At 35.9% G+C, this 17,674-nt stretch overlaps 1 protein-coding gene across 1 annotated transcript in view; it reads right to left on the bottom strand.

The window, feature by feature from the left end:
- Window positions 1-17,674, bottom strand: part of NDC80 (NDC80 kinetochore complex component) — a 48,360-nt gene that overhangs the window by 3,083 nt on the left and 27,603 nt on the right. The window contains exons 12-16 of the mRNA XM_032293265.1: window positions 14,874-15,026; window positions 12,951-13,040; window positions 7,640-7,732; window positions 5,484-5,614; window positions 2,820-2,922 (exon numbers count right to left, since the gene is read on the bottom strand). Of these exons, the coding sequence (XP_032149156.1) occupies window positions 2,820-2,922; window positions 5,484-5,614; window positions 7,640-7,732; window positions 12,951-13,040; window positions 14,874-15,026 (570 nt within the window). The remainder of the gene's footprint in view (window positions 1-2,819; window positions 2,923-5,483; window positions 5,615-7,639; window positions 7,733-12,950; window positions 13,041-14,873; window positions 15,027-17,674) is intronic.

The following is a 17,674-nucleotide window of genomic DNA, read 5'->3' as shown; positions in this document are numbered from 1 at the left end:
CAAAAAAAGTCATTTTGTGTCCTGCAGGAAACTAGGGGTCCAGAACAGAAGTTAGCAAACTTTTTCTGTAAAGAACCAACTACTTTAGGCTTGGCAGTCCAGACGGTTTCCTTAACAATTGATCAATCTTGACACTGTAGTGCAAAACCAGCCAAAGATATACTAAAATAAATGAGGTGGCTGTGTTCCAATAAAACTTTATTTACAAAAGCAGGCTGTAGGCCCAATCTGGCCTGCAGGTTGTAGTTTGCTGACCCCTGGTCTAGAACATCAAGCCGCATGTGAGACCTTTATGAGGCTCCAACCAGGAACTGCTCAAATAAATACTTTGTCCCACAAGAAAAATATTCCATCTAAAGATACCTTTAGATCAAACCCCTGTTTTCTTCAGTCCAACTTCATTACTCGTTTTAAAATTTCCTTGTTTTGCCTGATCCTGTTCAACCCATACTGTTCCTCTGAATCACAGGGATCAATCATAGAAAGCTTGACTTTCTATGCTTCTTTCATATTTTATGAAAGCTATTAAGCATTTTATACTGATTAATCATAAATTTTGCATAGTGCAAAGTAAGTGCTTAGTATTTGCTGAATTTGGTCTAATCCTCCCAATAACACCAAACTGTTTAGAAACTAAAAAATAATAGTAACTTACCATTAGGTTTTCAAATCTAACTTTATGTTAACTGAATAAAACATTGATAGCTATGATTACCTCACACAAATCTCTAGTGATAAGTTACTACTGGATTAACACAGAGGACAGACAATAGCGCTGCAGATAATAGAAAATCACAGCCAGGCATGGTAGCACATGCCTGTAATCCCAGCACTTTGGAAGGCTGAGGTCGGCAGATTGCTTGAGGTCAGGAGTTTGAGACCAGCCGGGCCAACATGGTGAAACCCCATCTCCACTAAAAATACAAATATTAGCTGGGCATGGAGGCACATGCCTATAATCCCAGCTACTTGGGGGGCTGAGGCAGGAGAAACCCTTGAATCTGGGAGGCGGAAGTTGCAGTGAGCCAAGATCGCACCACTGCACTCCAGCCTGGGAGACAGAATGAGGCTCCGTCTCAAAAACAAAACAAAACAAAAACAAACAAACAAAAAAAGAAAGTCAGGGCCGGGCGCGGTGGCTCAAGCCTGTAATCCCAGCACTTTGGGAGGCCGAGGCGGGTGGATCACGAGGTCAAGAGATTGAGACCATCCTGGTCAACATGGTGAAACCCAGTCTCTACTAAAAATACAAAAAATTAGCTGGGCATGGTGGCGCATGCCTGTAATTCCAGCTACTCAGGAGGCTGAGGCAGGAGAATTGCTTAAACCCAGGAGGCGGAGGTTGCGGTGAGCCGAGATCGCGCCATTGCACTCCAGCCTGGGTAACATGAGTGAAACTCTGTCTCAAAAAAAAAAAAAAAGAAAGTCAGAGGTGCTAAGGATGTTCACAAGTGTTTAGCACAACCCCTTCATTTTACAGATGAAGAAACTAAAGACTCACCAAAGATGTAAAATGATAAACAGACTTTGTCAACCTAAGCTATCAGTTGTATGCTATGAATAAACTTTTATGCATCTAGAATAGAATTCTTATATGTTATCTTTGGGAAAATGAGAACATATTCACTCAGTTAATTTTTTGTCCTATGGTTGAGATGAACAACACTGGTCGAAAAGGATTAGGCAGTTATTAAAACCACTTAGTGCTTGAAATAGAAAGTGGGTAGAACCCACGTTTTCTGACATAGTATCTAGGATGCTTTTCTTAGTTCTTCACACTAAAAAGTGAAGACCATTGGTACCAAGAAAGCAGCAGTTCAATGTCTTTCATGAAAGAGGATGGGTAGCAGGGTATCACATGCTCATGTTTTCAATAAATGGAAGTCTATTAATATGATAAAAGTAAATTTTTTTTCTTAAAGCGTACTCAACTGGAAATATATCATCACCTAAATTAACCAGGAATTTTATAGTTCAGCAATTTCTCTTAACTCTTAGGGCTCTGTGCAGCAGGTTGGAGGGATAGTTTTATTGGTGAACTTTAGCTGTGTGAAGAGTGGGATAAGGTAAATAAACCTCATGCTTCTGAAATAATTCATTTTGTGTTTATATGAAATTGCAGAAATGAAAAATAATTGTCCTAAGGTATGCCCTTTCATCTTAAGCTGAATGAAACCCTAAATGTACTAATGTAAATATACTAAATGTTTTCAGTATGTAGAACATGGCCTGGCATAGCAACATTATACACTGTTGATGTAATAAATAGCATCATATGTTGTTTATGCAAATACAATAGATTACTTTGTGAAATGCACAAGTGGGTTGGGTGTTGTGGCTCGCACCTGTAATGCCAGCACTTTGGGAGGTCAAGGCGGGTGGATCCCCTGAGGTCAGGAGTTTGAGACCAGCCTGGCCAACATGGTGAAACCCTATCTCTACTAAAAATACAAAAATTAGCCGGGTGTGGTGGTGGGTTCCTGTAATCCCAGTTACCAGGGAGGCTGATAAGAGAATCACTTCAACCCAGGAGGCAGAGGTTGTAGTTAGCTGAGACCATGCACTGCATTCCAGCCTGGGCAACAAGAGTGAAAATCCATCCCAAATAAATAAAATAAAATAAAATAAAATAAAATGCCCAAGTGTTTCTCTGCACCACGCTGCCATACCACTACAGAAGATTCTTCAGATAAATTTTTGCTAGATCATACTTTAAATAGAAATAAAATTTATCATTTAATTTCTATGGAAGAAAGCAGAAATACATGAGAGTTTTAAAATCCTTTCTTAAAATATAGGAAAGGCCATCACATACTTACCTCTACAGACCTGACATGTGTAGCAACCATCTCTATCAGACGTTGCAAGTTATTTCCCACTTTCCGTCTTTTTTCACTCGTGGTTTGCATAACTATTTGGTGTCTGTAGAACAAAAACTCTTGTTTAAGTTGTCCAGGAAAAAAATTAATAACATCAGTTCTAGTTAGGTCACTTCCCATTTCCACATTCAATAAAACGAAACTGTGACTGATTCATATGGGGCATGCTATATGTATAATTTGTAGAGGTCCCATTATCAATCATTAGAAGAGAAATAAAAACATTTTCAGATCATTTGCAATCAACAAAACAAAAGAGCACCAAAACTTCATGTTTTAACATATAAAACTTTGGAGCAAAGGGTTGTAACTAAGTCTCCAAAGGGACTGTAAAGTCAAATGCTTTCTGGGCAAGACAAAAATTTGCAAATGGGGGAGTAGAACTCTTACTTGTAGGTATTCAAATTCAAATTAAAACCAATAAAATTGCAGGCCAAATAAATTTCAAGTTTTCTATGCTTGGTCTACAAATAAAGAACTGAAGAGAAATATTTGACGTTCTCAAGGCTTGTACTTGCAATCTCAAAGTAGTACATTTTTCAGTTATTTGAGGGCAACTTAAGACTTAAAAAATGTGGGCCGGGCGCGGTGGCTCACGCCTGTAATCCCAGCACTTTGGGAGGCTGAGGCGGGTGGATCACGAGGTCAAGAGATCGAGACCATCCTGGTCAACATGGTGAAACCCCGTCTCTACTTAAAATACAAAAATTAGCTGGGCATGGTGGCACATGCCTGTAGTCCCAGCTACTCGGGAGGCTGAGGCAGGAGAATTGCCTGAACCCAGGAGGCGGAGGTTGCGGTGAGCCGAGATCGCGCCATTGCACTCCAGCCTGGGTAACAAGAGCGAAACTCCGTCTCAAAAAAAAAAAAAAAAAAAAAAAAAAAAAAAAAAAGACTTAAAAAATGTGTATTTTACATAAATGTACACAGAGTCTATGGATTAATTATTCAGTATATTGACTTTATATAAGTTGCACAAGAGCACTATATATACAGAGACAGAATATTAAAGAAAGGATACCACTGTTTGTAGTTGTAGTTATTTTGTTGTGTTGCTAGAATTTTTTCTAGGTAAGTTTTTTTTTTTTTTTTTGAGATGGAGTCTGTCTCTGTCACCCATGCTGGAGTGCAGTGGCACCATTTCAGCTCACTAAAACCTCTGCCTCCTGGGTTCAAGCGATTCTCCTCCCTCAGCCTCATGAGTAGCTGGGATTACAGGTGCGTGCCACCACATCCAGCTAATTTTTTGCATTTTTAGTAGAGATGGGGTTTCACCATGTTAGCCAGGATGGTCTCGATTTCCTGACCTCGTTATCCACCCGCCTTGGCCTCCCAAAGTGCTAGCATTACAGGTGTGAGCCACCGCGCCCGGCTCCTATGTAAGTTTAAAAAATTGTAAGGGAAACTGAGATGGAGGAGATCCTGACAATGTATAATTTGATTATCAAGAACTTCTAAGAAATACAACAAAATATATAGGCAGTTCTTTTATGTTTGTTTGGAAATATGAGTGTAATCTGGCAAATTTCATGTTTGGTCATGCCAATTTCTTTCCTGAGAAATACTTGGTGAGTGCAGAAAACTGCATCCAGCTGAATCCGGATGCAAAGGAATACAGACACATAAGCACACACATCAAATATACATCAGCTACTCAGTGCACTGCATATGTAATGAGCCACATGCATCCAGTACTGATGGTGCAATTTTCCATCCTACTTCAGATAACCCACTTTCTACCTCTTTACAGTAACTCACAGGCTGTAGCCCTCTGCATGCTTGTTTCCCAAATCAAACCATTGGTCTTTTTAAGATGAACAGTCCCATATTTATTGTAGCATTATGTATTTCTTAACCGTTAAGCATGTTTATCATTGTGCTAACATTTTTGTTTGGTTCTTATGTTTTGTTTATATGTGTCACCGATGGAGTTAATGTTTTTAGAGATGGAGTCTTGCTATGTTGCCCAGAATGGCCTTGACCTTCTAGGCTCAAATGGTTCTCCTCAGACTCCTGAGTAGCTGGGACTACAGGTGTGTGCCACTGGCCCTGACTACTGATGAAATTTTTTAGTGCTGTGCCTCAGTATCAGTTTTCCCATAGGTCCTGTGATTGTTACTGCATGATTTTGCACAGCATGATAACTATTGAGAAGGCATATGTTGTGTTACAGTAGACTGACTATAATTTATAGTATAATTACATTTTACTATATAATATGCATAATTTCTAGGAAATAAAAACATGAGTTTAGTGGAGTTTATTAAACCTTACTGGAATTTTATTAAAATTCACTAACCAATAGCCAATTTGAATTGATTTAAAATTTTATGTTGTTTTCAGGGATTAAAAGCTATGTATTAACTAGATTTAAAGACTAAAAATTTCTTGGTGAACAGTAACTGTAATACTAACAGAATGTACCTGTTGATAGAGAAAGTTCTCAAGTTATAAGCAGTTGTACTTAAGTTCTATATACCCCTCTTTGCATCCCAAATAGCTCTATAATATAAATTAAAGCAAATAAAAATTGACCTAATTTTATAGAACTGTTAAATCAATAATCAGAAAATAAACATATAAATCTTGGTGAGATAAACTTACTCCCGCTGAACAGCATCTGATTCATTCATAGCTTCGCTGAGCCCCTGGTTAACAGTACTTTCTAGCAGGTGCTTGTGTTTCTCCAAGGACTCAAGCTCATTGGCACATTTTTCATCCTCTTCCTCTGCTTCCTATCAGGATAAAGTCACGGTTAAGGTTTCTTGATATTCACATTCTGTATACTCTAGGTAGATTTAAAACAATTATGCAAAGCATTTAAAGCAAATCAAGTTGCATTCTTTGTATTCTCAAGAGCTTACTGTGTTACATGCAAGAGACTTTAAAATGTTCCTTTGGGAATTCCATCTTATAAAAACAAATGTGGTCAGGCGTGGAAGCTCATGCTTGTAATTCCAGCACTTTGGGAGGTTGAGGTGGGCAGATCACTTGAGGTCAAGAGTTTGAGACCATCCTGGCCAACATGGTAAAACCTCATCTCTATTAAAGATACAAAAATTAGCTGGGCGTGGTGGCACGTGCCTGTAATCCCAGCTACTCAGGAGGCTGAGGCATGAGAATCACTTGAACCTGGGAGGTGGTGGTTGCAGTGAGCTGAGATTGTGCCACTGCACTCCAGCCTAGGTGACAGAGCAAGACCCTTTCTCAAAGAAAATATAAAAAAAAAGGAAAGAAAAAAAAGTAATTTTATTCTTTTTAATTTGAAAATATTAAAATTTAACATATATATATATAACCTTTAACTCAAAGGTTCTGCTTTAGAAATTTATCAAAGAGAAAGAATGGAAAAATGCATAAAGATATACAAAGATATTCACAGCAACATTATTTATCAGTTGAAAAGTTAGGGAAAATATTAATAAGGGGCTGGCTAAATAAGTTATATATATACGTATATATAATAAAAACACAATAGAAGGATCGCTGTCTCTACATTTGTATGAAAAGATACCCATGGTATCTTTTCTTGAGAAAGACAGATTATGAAAAATTATGTATAATTTGGTACCATTAAAACAATACATGTTTATCTGGAAGACACTCCCTAAACTTTAACCATTGTTTCTAGTCATGGGATTATGGTAGATTATAAGGTACATTTTATTTTCCATTTTATACATTTCTTACTTGATTCTCTATTGTTTGTAATGAGCATTTATATTATGAACAAAAAATATTTTTCCTTTAAAAAAAATAAAAAGTCATTGTATTCTCAAAGATGCATAAATTAAATAAAATTGGTTTGGTTTTTAGGGTGCCAAGGTCAACTGGCTAGAATTTAGTAAGTGAAGTTCTTTGGTTTTTGGTGAGTTGGAAGTATTCACCAAATGTGACCTCTTCAAAGAGCTTGTATAGGATTCATTCAGCAGTATTATCCAGTCTGAACAACAGGAAATTTTATGACATTTTAATTAAGATTTTTTTTCCCCAGGATCTTCAAGGAGGCCTTATCTAAGTATCCAAGTCCTTATTTCACAGATGTATTAACTATGCACAGGCAAAGTAGCCCAAATTCATCAATTCTTGTGAAGATGAAGTATCACAAGCCTTTCATTTAAGTGCATCAGAGAGTAAACTCAAGCACTGTCGTGGAGGATGGATGAAAAATAAAAATGATTACCAATGTTTTATATTTCACATTTACATCGTACTATGTGGTGTGTTTTCTAAAAATTTCACACTGCTTAAGAAAACAAATAGGTCCTAAATATAATACAGGCCAAGAGAAAAGTTTTCAATTCCTAATACTTTGTTGCCATAACTAAGTAAAAAATACTAGCATAGTTAAAATTTTCACATGAATTGTGTAAGTGGTATTGAATAGAGTCATCTGAATACTTTAAGTAAAATGCTGGTCAGGCGGTAGAATGGTGGAGAATCAGTATTTTTATTTTACACACCTTCTAGATTGCATGTAAATGGTCTTTGGAATTTGACCAGGATAGCCAGTTTGCAATGACTCTTGGTAGACAACTACGTATTCAAAAGACCTTATTGGGATTCAGGCTTTAGCAGTACGTAACAACTAAATCTCCATAAAAAGGTAGGAGAGATTCTTTGGCAGATAAAATTAACCCAACATAGTTATAGTACAGATATAGCTTAAAGATTTTGGTTTTGATGTCAGAATATGTGACTCATCAATCAATCATGACATAGCTTTGGATAACCTACAGAAACTGTAGCAAAGTTCTTACCTTATTTTTTTGTTGGTAAAGATCATCCAGCTTTTGAACTTCTTCTTTCAGAGTTCTCACACTTCTCCTGCTTTCTGTTATCATTGCATTCAACTGGGAAATAAAATGTTGGTTGAGAGATCATAACTATACATCAAAGATATTTTACAAGTTATAGAGTTTTTATTTTATCAATCAACTAACTGAACAATGTTATTTCTTCTATTCCTTTTGGACTCTCACCTATTGCTTGTCCAAAAATGTTATTATTCCCCTAAGAGAAATTAATTTCAAAGAAACCTCAAAATTAAGGATCTTAATATCTGTTTTTCCATTAGTTGTTGTGGGAGCGCTTTTTAAGCTCTCATATATATTATACATATTATTAATATTGTTATATTAATTTACTCATAAATAGTTTCTGTCTCTGGATGTGAAGTCTAGCTTTATTTAGACTATATCTACTATAGCTGTTTAGCTTTTCATTTGTATGTTCACTTTCTAAAATGTTAAAAAGAATTATTTATATTAATTTTATTGGATGCTTGCTATTAGTTATAGTCTTGCACTTCTTCAAAAAGTAATAAAGTAACCACATTTAATCTTGTTAAAGCTTGAACTTTAAGATCAATTGAAACTAAAACTGAAAGAAAAAAGTGCTTCTCAAGTTCATTTCTTGTTGGCAAGTGCTGATACCAGTTGATGTCAGCAATTAATATAGAATGTTTTTCAGCTATACCAAGAGGAAAGCATTTCCTATAGAAAACATAAAATTGTAAAATGTATAAATGGCTGACTTTTTTTTTTAAAAGGATAATTCTATACACATATGAAATTAAAAAAAAAATCTAGGGGTTAAAATTTAGTTAAAGCTATTGTTATTTGGTAAAACACAGGGTAGTGACATATACAACTAGCATGCGCCCAGAACTCAAAACCAGATCTAACATTAAGAACTTTTTCTAAAGGTATGTTTTATCTGAAGTCACTAATAAGTTAAACAAATTGTTTTAGATTTTCCTATAATAACACCAACAGATACTCAAGTAACCAGAACTTCCATTGATCCTCATGGTGGGTCAAATCATGTTAACTCATCTCTGAGCAGCTTCTACTTTCCATGTCAGTATTACTAAAGCTGCATCAATTACTTAAACATTTTTTTTCCCCTAATTCTAAAAGTACACATTTCCATTGTGGTAAGTAGAAGAAAAAACAAGTAAAATAATAATCATCAATAATTGTGCAACCCCCAAAGAACCACTATTAATATTTGGCATACTTCCATCAGTATTTTCCTCAGTCATTCAATAAGGAGCCCTCAAGTTGCTTATAACCCAAGAAGATACCATTAATTACTGTCAGCCGTCCGTATCAGTGGGTCCTACATCCATAGATTCAACCAACTATGGTGGAAAATATTTATGAAAAAAATTGCATCTGTGCTGAATACAGACTTCATCTTGTCATTATTCCCTAAACAATACAGTATGACAACTATTTACATAATGTTTACATTGTATTAGGTATTACAAGCAGTTTAGGGATGACTTAAAGTATATGGAGGGATGTACATAGTTACATGCAAATACAGTCATATGCTGCGTAATGACAACCACATATTTGATTGTGGTCCCATAAGATCATAATGGAGCTGAAAAATTCCTATTGCTTAGTGACAACTTGATGATGTTCACCCTGTGTAAGCCTAGGGTACTATGTGTGTTTGTGTCTCAGTTTTTAACAAAAGGTTACAAAAGTAAAAGAAAAAAATTAAAAAATTTTAAGATAGGCAATAGTTTATAAAGATATAAAGAAATGATATTTTTATACAGTTGCACAATGTGTTACTATAAGAGTCAAAAAGTTAAAAAAAGTTTGTAAAGTTGAAAAGCGGCAATAAGCTCAGGTTAATTAATTATTGAAGAAAGTACATTTTTACATACATTTAGTATAGCCTAAGTGTACAGTAATGTCCAGGGTCTTTACATTCATTCACCACTTACACACTGACTCACTCAGAGCTCCTTCCAGTCCTGCAAGCTCCATGCACGGTAAGTGCCCTATATAGATGTGCCATTTTCAAAAATCTCTACCATATTTTTACTGTATTTTTTCTGTTCAGATAGAACTGGCTACACAAATACTTATAATTGTGTTACAATAGCTTATAGTAGTCAGTACGATAATATGCTGTATAGATATGTAGCCTATGAACAACAGGCCATATCATATGGCCTAGGTGTGTAGGAGGCTACGGCATCTAGTTTTATCTATCACAAAGATAAAATTGTCTAATGACGTATTCCCCAGAATGTATCCCCATACTTAAGCAAAACATGATTGTACTATACCATTTTATATCAGGGTCTTGAGCATCCTAGGATTTTGGTATACATGAGGAAGGTCCTGGAACCAATGCCCCATGAATACCAAGGCATGACTATTTCATTAGATGATGTTGTTTCTATCATAGTCAGAAGTCACCAGGCCGGAATCCTATCACTTTCTTTCTCCAACCAATCAATATATTTGCATGAGACTTTTTCTTCTACTTTCCAGTTAGTTTCAGGATATAGGGTACCCACTTTTCTCCTGATTAAGAGGTAACTCTTCTAACTTTTCACTGGATCTTATGCCCTCCTTTTTCTCTTTTTTTTTTTTTTTGGGGGCGGGGGACACTCTGTCACCCAAGCCAGAGTGCAGTGGTGTGATCTCAGCTCATAACAACCTCTGCCACCCGGGTTCACGCGATCCTCTGACCTCAGCTTCCTGAGCTGAGGACTACAGGTGCGTGCCACTATACCTGACTAATTTCTGTATTTTTGGTAGAGATGGAGTTTCATCATATTGGCCAGGTTGGTCTTGAACTCCTGGGCTCAAGTTATTCACCTGCCTTGGCCTCCCAATGGGCTGGGATTATAGGCGTGAGGCACTGTACCTGGCCCATGCCTTCCTATTTCTTCATGGACTGCTTTCTAATCCATCAATCTCTTTTACTCCTAATTTTTAAACTTTACCTTGTACTCCCTGTCTCATCTTTAAAACCAAACAATGCTCACCCCTGCCAAAACCAAACCAAAACCATAAAACCCAACATTCAATTCCACACAGCCCTTTCTAACTATTGATCTACCTCCTTTCCTCAGACTCAAATATTTGTGGTAGTCTTAATTTGTAATAGCCCATGAAGAATAGTTCATTCATACTATTGTATCTTTCTACCATCTAAACTTCAATCCACAGTAATGTGGTTTTTGGCTTCTCTGCTTCATGAAACCATTTTTGCAAATATTACCAGTAATATCTTAATTGCTAAAGCCAGTGAGTGACTTTCAGATTTAATCTTATTTGACATGTGAGTAACATTTGTGGTCACTAATCACTCCCTTCTGAAAAAACCCTTCCTTGGTTTCTAAGACTTTGGAATCTCCTGGTTTCCTCTAGGTCTTGGAAGGTCCTTCATAATCTTCCTTGTAGTTTCTTTCCCTGCTTGTACTATGGATGTGGATGTTCTCTCAGGATTTTGATCTTGATGGTATTCTCACTCACTTGCAAAAGTGATCTCTTTCACTCTCATACTCTCAGGGAAATTTCCTGGCTTTAAAACACACACACACACACACACACACACACACACACACACACACACACAATTTTATTTTCAGCCCTGATCTCCTGCCTGTACTCTGAATCTACAGCTTCTGCTTCCTCCTGGATGTCCCACAGACAGCAAGCTCAACATCTCCAACACTGTCCCCACCACACCCTGCTCTCAGTTTTCCTCCTTCAGGTTAACAGCACTATAATCCACTTAGTTGCCCACATGAGAAATCTGGAAGTCATGTTGATACCTCTTTCTCCCCAAGTTTGCACATTCAGCTGTGAAATCCTTGGGTTCTACCTCCTTAACATTTCCTAAACCTGTTTCCTTCCCTCTATTTCTACTATACATTGGTTTAAGTCTCCTAACGTTTTCAGTTGCATCCCCTCTAAGCCATGTTCTCCTGTAACCCAAAGGGTTTTGTAAACCTAAAAATCTGATGAGCATAACTGTATCTATGTTAGCCCTTTTCTCTAAATGGGAGTGCCTGAAGGATGTATTTATCTTTACGACACTAACATGGGGTCTAGTCTATGGTAGGCTTTTTATAACTTTCCCCCACATTTCCCCACCTACAGCCTTTAAAAGTTCAAGTCAGTCTGAAAGATGTTTTGGACATGAAGTTCCTGATGTTTCAAATTCATACCTTTTGGGAGTCTCCAGGTTTCGGTACCCATTTCAACAAAAAACTGAAATCAAAATGAAGCAGGCTAAAGGAAGACTTCACCTCAAATAATCATCATTCCTAGGTAGCAGTCCAAATTCTTCATCTTTTCTCCACAGATATTTTAGAAATCTCAAATTGCAGTATTAATAGTATGATGTGATGAAACTCCTCACTTACCTAATGTTACAAATTTTTCTATTTTTCTGAGAATGTTAAAATTCCAATACAAATTAAGTTTTGATAGAATTTATTAATATTAGAAAAATGTCTTTCTGTGCGTTACTAGCATAATTATTTGTGAAATGTCATAGGTTTTGTTTCCAGATGAGAAAAAATAAACAAGCTTCTCTTCTGAGAAAACATACAATTTCATTTTATATCTTGAAATCTATTAGCCAGATCACAGCAGTTCCTGAAGAGTGGAATTAACAAGTGGTTTCCTTTAACTGCTTGGTGTCCTATAAATGATATCTTTTGTGTATGTGTTTCAGAAGTAGCTTAACTTTTCTTAACAATGTTTAAAGGTTACTAAAGACCATAATAGAATTTTCCTTTTCAGGGATGTAGGTAATATTAAGGATTTCAGAAGCAGAAACTATCTGAAATTCACTTTTGAAAATAGACTTCAAAGAGAATTTGAGTTCTCCTGAAATTCCATGATCCAGAATGCAAAAACTTGGTAAAAAGAAACCCCTTAATCTATCACAGCTAATTAGCCTCTAACCCCATATTATACTTGCCTACTTTCAAGGTAGCCAGTTGAAACATCTTTTAGTATAAAAAGTGATTTTAAATTATCTCTAATTAGAGGCATTTCTCTATTAAAAAAAGGAAAATTTACTTACTTTCATCTCACTTCATATGTGATTATGAGAAGGCTAGAATGTACATTTCTTAATACATTTCTTCAAATATTTCTGTCAAGGGTATACTCAATTCTCATTTTTTCATCATTTTATTAAAAAAATAATTCCTTAGCAATCAGAAACCACAAATAACATTTAATTTTAGGTTTTAAAATCTGAATTTTGCTTTTTATGGCTGTATGTTTTATTACTTACTTGTTCTAAAGTATCCTCCAAAACAATTTTTTTATTTAGGGCTTTATTAATTTCTTCTTCAGTTTCATTCAGGAGTTCCTTAAGAGGTACCTATAAAATACATAAGGAGAGTGGGTGACATACAACATTTAATCACAAAATATCCCTCCTGAGGCATCTGTACACTGTGATAGGAGGAGTTACTTTTGGAGAAAAAGTGAAGCTATGACATTTTAAATCTAATATACTGTCAGACAAGAAAACAAAACTAGTTTTTAATCAAATTTCTGTTAGTGTAGACTATAACCTGATTTTTATTTCGAATACTCGAAAAATTAAAGACTTGCTCATCTATCCTGGAAATTCATTGATATTATTTAAACATTTACAAGTACACTTAGTTTATTGCAGTATTTTTTTGAAAACAATTTATATGTAGGTTGTTATTTTTATGCTATGTTATCCAGAAGTATTAATTTCTCTTAATCCTTTTCAACTGTTCAGTCAGGATTCTCTGCTTGTATTTCTTAGGTTTATTTTGTTCTACTGATTTTAACACAGTACTTCATTGCTTGTCATTTTTTAAAATTGAGGTGAAATTCACACTTTTAAAATGGTTAAACTGAAATACTTAGGTTAAAATGAGCTTAACATAAAATTAAACACACAATATAAAATTAACATAAAAGTTAACATAAAATTATAGTGTGTAATTCAGTGATATTTAGTACATTCACAATGCTGTATAACCATCATCTCTAGCTTCAAAACATTTCATTATGCTGAAAGAAAACCCCATATGCCATTATGTTTTAAGTAGGTCTTTTGAAGTTATTGCTCAGTTTTAATTTTGGCCTGCTCCTTTCAAAAGATGCAATGGCTTCTTTAATCTTTTTAAGAACCTTTCACCAAATACTACTTATAACACTTGGCCTTGTGCCATATTGATTCTATTGTATTGTTCTATTATTATGTAATACTATTTCTAGAGATGAAAGCAAAATTTCTCCTTGAGTATATTCATTTTTTGCATTGTATAATCTTCTCTACAAAAATGTGATTCACGTAATTATTTTCTTGCATCAGCTATGTCAAACTACTCCAAATAGTGGTGAGTAAACTCTGCCTGCCTATCTATAACTATATAATCTACTGATAGATTAGTAAGAAACTAAATGTTTACTGGATGTATTTTTTCACATTGAAAATGAATCTAGCTTGACTTAATCAATGTCTGTCCACCCACAAACTGTTATCTCTGCCAAAGTAGGGATGTATCTTTCTTGGTATTTTATCTCTATCATGTAGTTGGTCTGGAACATATTAATATATGTTCAACCGAAATACTAATCTATAAATCTATAAATAACTGACAAGTTACAATAGAGCAATTTAAAAATTTTCTTCCCAAAATGACTTCCTTGGCCATATTTTAAAATTGGGCAACAATTTCTCCTTGTTGACTACTGGTGTTCTTATTACTCTAACACGTTTTATGCCGTCACCTGTGTCCTTATGCCTGGAATTCTTCCTACAGCCATCCCCATACATATCTCATCTTTCGAGATTTCATTCCACGATTACCATCTCCAGAGTCTTTTTTGCTACGTGGGAAGAATTGAACTTTCCACTATAACTTGTAAAGACTTTTAATTAAGCACATATGTAGCATTTATTTATGTCTTTCTCCCCTGGGGGGATCATTAGCAACTTGACAATAATGGTTGGTCCCTCTTTGTCATTATAGTACTGGTATCTGTTTTATATGAAATCCATTTTTTTACTGGATAGTTGAAGATTTCTAGTACCAGGAAGAAAGAAGATATAGTTTCAGTGTTTTATTCCTTTGTTTAGTACTGGGTTATGAGCATGCTAAAGTTCAAACTCTTAGAGATATCAATTGTAAAATTAAAAAAAATCTTCAAAGTAATCATGATTACTTACATAAACTTGAGCCCTGTATTTGACAAGGCAGCTGGCACCAGCCTCAGGATTAAACTTAATTTCAAAGTCATAACCTTTGGAATTCTCAGCACCTTTAGGAATGAGTTTTAATTTTCTAGCTGATTTGTGATACTCTGCTAATTGTGTTTCAATCTGTAAGAGAACACAAAAAGAAATGTTAAAGCAGTCCCATTCCATGTGGTTTTTCAGTTAGCATTTCTGCAATTTTATATAAAACATATCACACCTATTTTCATTAGTTTAGTAATTCAGTAATTTGTAGTAGTAAAAGCAGCAGTTTTAAAATATTCCAAGAAGATGAGGTTTTAGTAACACTTAAATTTACAGAATAATTAAGACTATCATTAATTGGTATGTAATATACTATCATCTTCCATTTATCTGACAGCTTAGAATAAGAGTCCATATTTAAATTTACTTTTTGAAATGCCAGATAAAGAAACTATGAGACATGTAAAACAAACCAACCTTAGTTTGGTCAATGTACAAATTAAAACATTTCATGTATCCAAAATAAGTAGAGCGTAATCATTTACGTCTGACAATGTTATTTTAACTATTGATAAAAATATTTGAGTGATATATTTCACATTTCCTGTTCTCATTGCTTCTGAGCTCTGTTCAAATTAGGCCATCAGAAAGGCTTTTTCCTCTAATAGAGTCCCCTAGTTTTTCTTTTTTTGTTTTTTTTTTTTAACAGTCTTACTCTGTCGCCAGGCTGGAATGCAGTGGTGAGATCTCAACTCACTGCAACCTCCGCCTCTGGGATTCAAGTGATCTCCTGCCTCAGCCTCCCGAGTAGCTGGGACTACAGGTGCATGCCACCATGTCCTGCTAATTTTTTGTATTTTTAGTAGAGATGGGGTTTCACCGTGTTAGCCAGGATGGTCTTGATCTCCCGACCTTGTGATTCGCTGGTCTCGTCCTCCCAAAGTGCTGAGATTACAGGCATGAGCCACTGCACCTGGCCAGAGCCCCCTAATTTTTCTAAATACTTCCCTTGTTTTATTTTTCTTCATAGCAGTCATCACTACCTGACATATATTTGTTTATCTCCATTTCCTGAATATAAGTTCCATGAAAGCAGCTCTATCCTCAGCACCTAGAACAGTGCTTTGCATATAGGAGATTCTTAATATTTGATTGAATAAGTAAATTTGGAGTCTGGGTGACTTGTTTTTAATCTGCTTCCTCCATTTAACACATAATTTCTCATTGTTACTACTCATCCATAAAAATGAATTTGAGTGAAGGAATGTAGCGCTAAGAGTACACACTGAACTTGCTTAACTAATTTGCAATTTCCAAAAATGCATTAGATCTCAAAAGCAATACTACTTATATGCTAAATTTAAGATTTTCTATTAATGAATCAGGAAATCATTTCAGTTACTATATTATAATATAGTATCTCACCAGGGACTACTAAATATATAGGTCAATTAGTCTTTATACAAAATGGTCCCAGGAGTAGTTTTTTTCTGTTTTCCGCTATCTTAAAAAAAAAAAAATCTAATGAAAACAGCTTTCACAAGTCAATGAACTTTACCATGACTAAATGCAAGGAGGTCAATTATACGGCAACTGTGTCTCTGCTTTCTCCTTTTCATGTTCAATTCAGACAGAGAAAACACAGTTTCCTGATGAATCTAGATGTGGCCTCAATGTCTATCTCAACAAAGAATTCCAGAAGGGAACTACAAATCACAGTTGGCATGTGGAATAAAAATTAGTCCAGAAAAAAAGATGATGGATAAAATGTTTATTTTGGTTTTTTCATTTTTTGAGACATAGTCTCACTCTGCTGCCTAGTCTGGAGTGCAGTGGTGTAACATCAGCTCATTGCAACCTCTGCCTCCTGGGTTCAAGCAATTCTCATGCCTCAGTCTCCCAAGTAGCTGGGATTACAGGTGTACCCCATCATGCCTGGCTAATTTTTATAATTTTAGTGGAGATAGGGGTTTACCCTGTTGACCAGGCTGGTCTCGAACTTCTGACTTCAGGTGATCCATCTGCCTCAGACTCCCAAAGTGTTGGGATTACAGGCATGAGTCACCAAGCCTGGCCTTTTTTTTTTTTTTTCCTCCCCCCAAAGAGTCTTGTTCTGTCATCCAGGCTAGAGTACAGTAGCGAGACCTTGGCTTTCTGCAACCTCTGCCTCCCAGGTTCAAGTGATTCTCATGCCTTAGCCTTGAAAGTACGTAGGATTACATGTGCGTGCCACCATGAGAGGCTAATTTTTGTATTTTTACTAGAGATGGGGCTTCGTTATGTTGGCCAGGCTGGTCTCAAACTCCTGGCCTCGAGTGATCCTCCTGCTTTGGACTCCCAAAGTACTGGGATTAAAGGTGTGAGCCACTGCGCCTGGCCCTATTGTGGTCTTTTGCATCCTGCCACCATCCTTTAATATCCCCTTTATCAGACTCTCAGGTGCTTAGTACTGTAAGGCTTTCTTCCCATTGTCCACAGCCCTGCTCTGGCCCATCACCAGGCCACTGCTTACCTACCTCCCGGACTTTTTTCTCCTTTCAGCCTGGTCCTCCAAACCAAAATTGTTACTCTTTTTTAGTACAGCTGATTTTAGCTAGTTAAACTCAAGAGTTCACCTAATCCGGAGATTCATAACTTCTCTTTGCCCATAGTTTGAGGTAAGGTACATCCATTAATATTTATTGAAATAGCTCATTTCAGATTCACCAATCTAGTTTAATCACACTTCATTTTATAAATGAGCAAACTAAGGCTACGTGAGGTTAGAAGATATGCTGAGGTCACACAGG

This window comes from Sapajus apella, unplaced genomic scaffold (genome assembly GCF_009761245.1).
Source record: "Sapajus apella isolate SASKATOON/1434 unplaced genomic scaffold, GSC_monkey_1.0 scaffold29, whole genome shotgun sequence".
NCBI lineage: Eukaryota > Metazoa > Chordata > Mammalia > Primates > Cebidae > Sapajus > Sapajus apella.
Note: the sequence above shows the minus strand (reverse complement) of the source record. Positions and strands in the feature narration are given on the sequence as shown.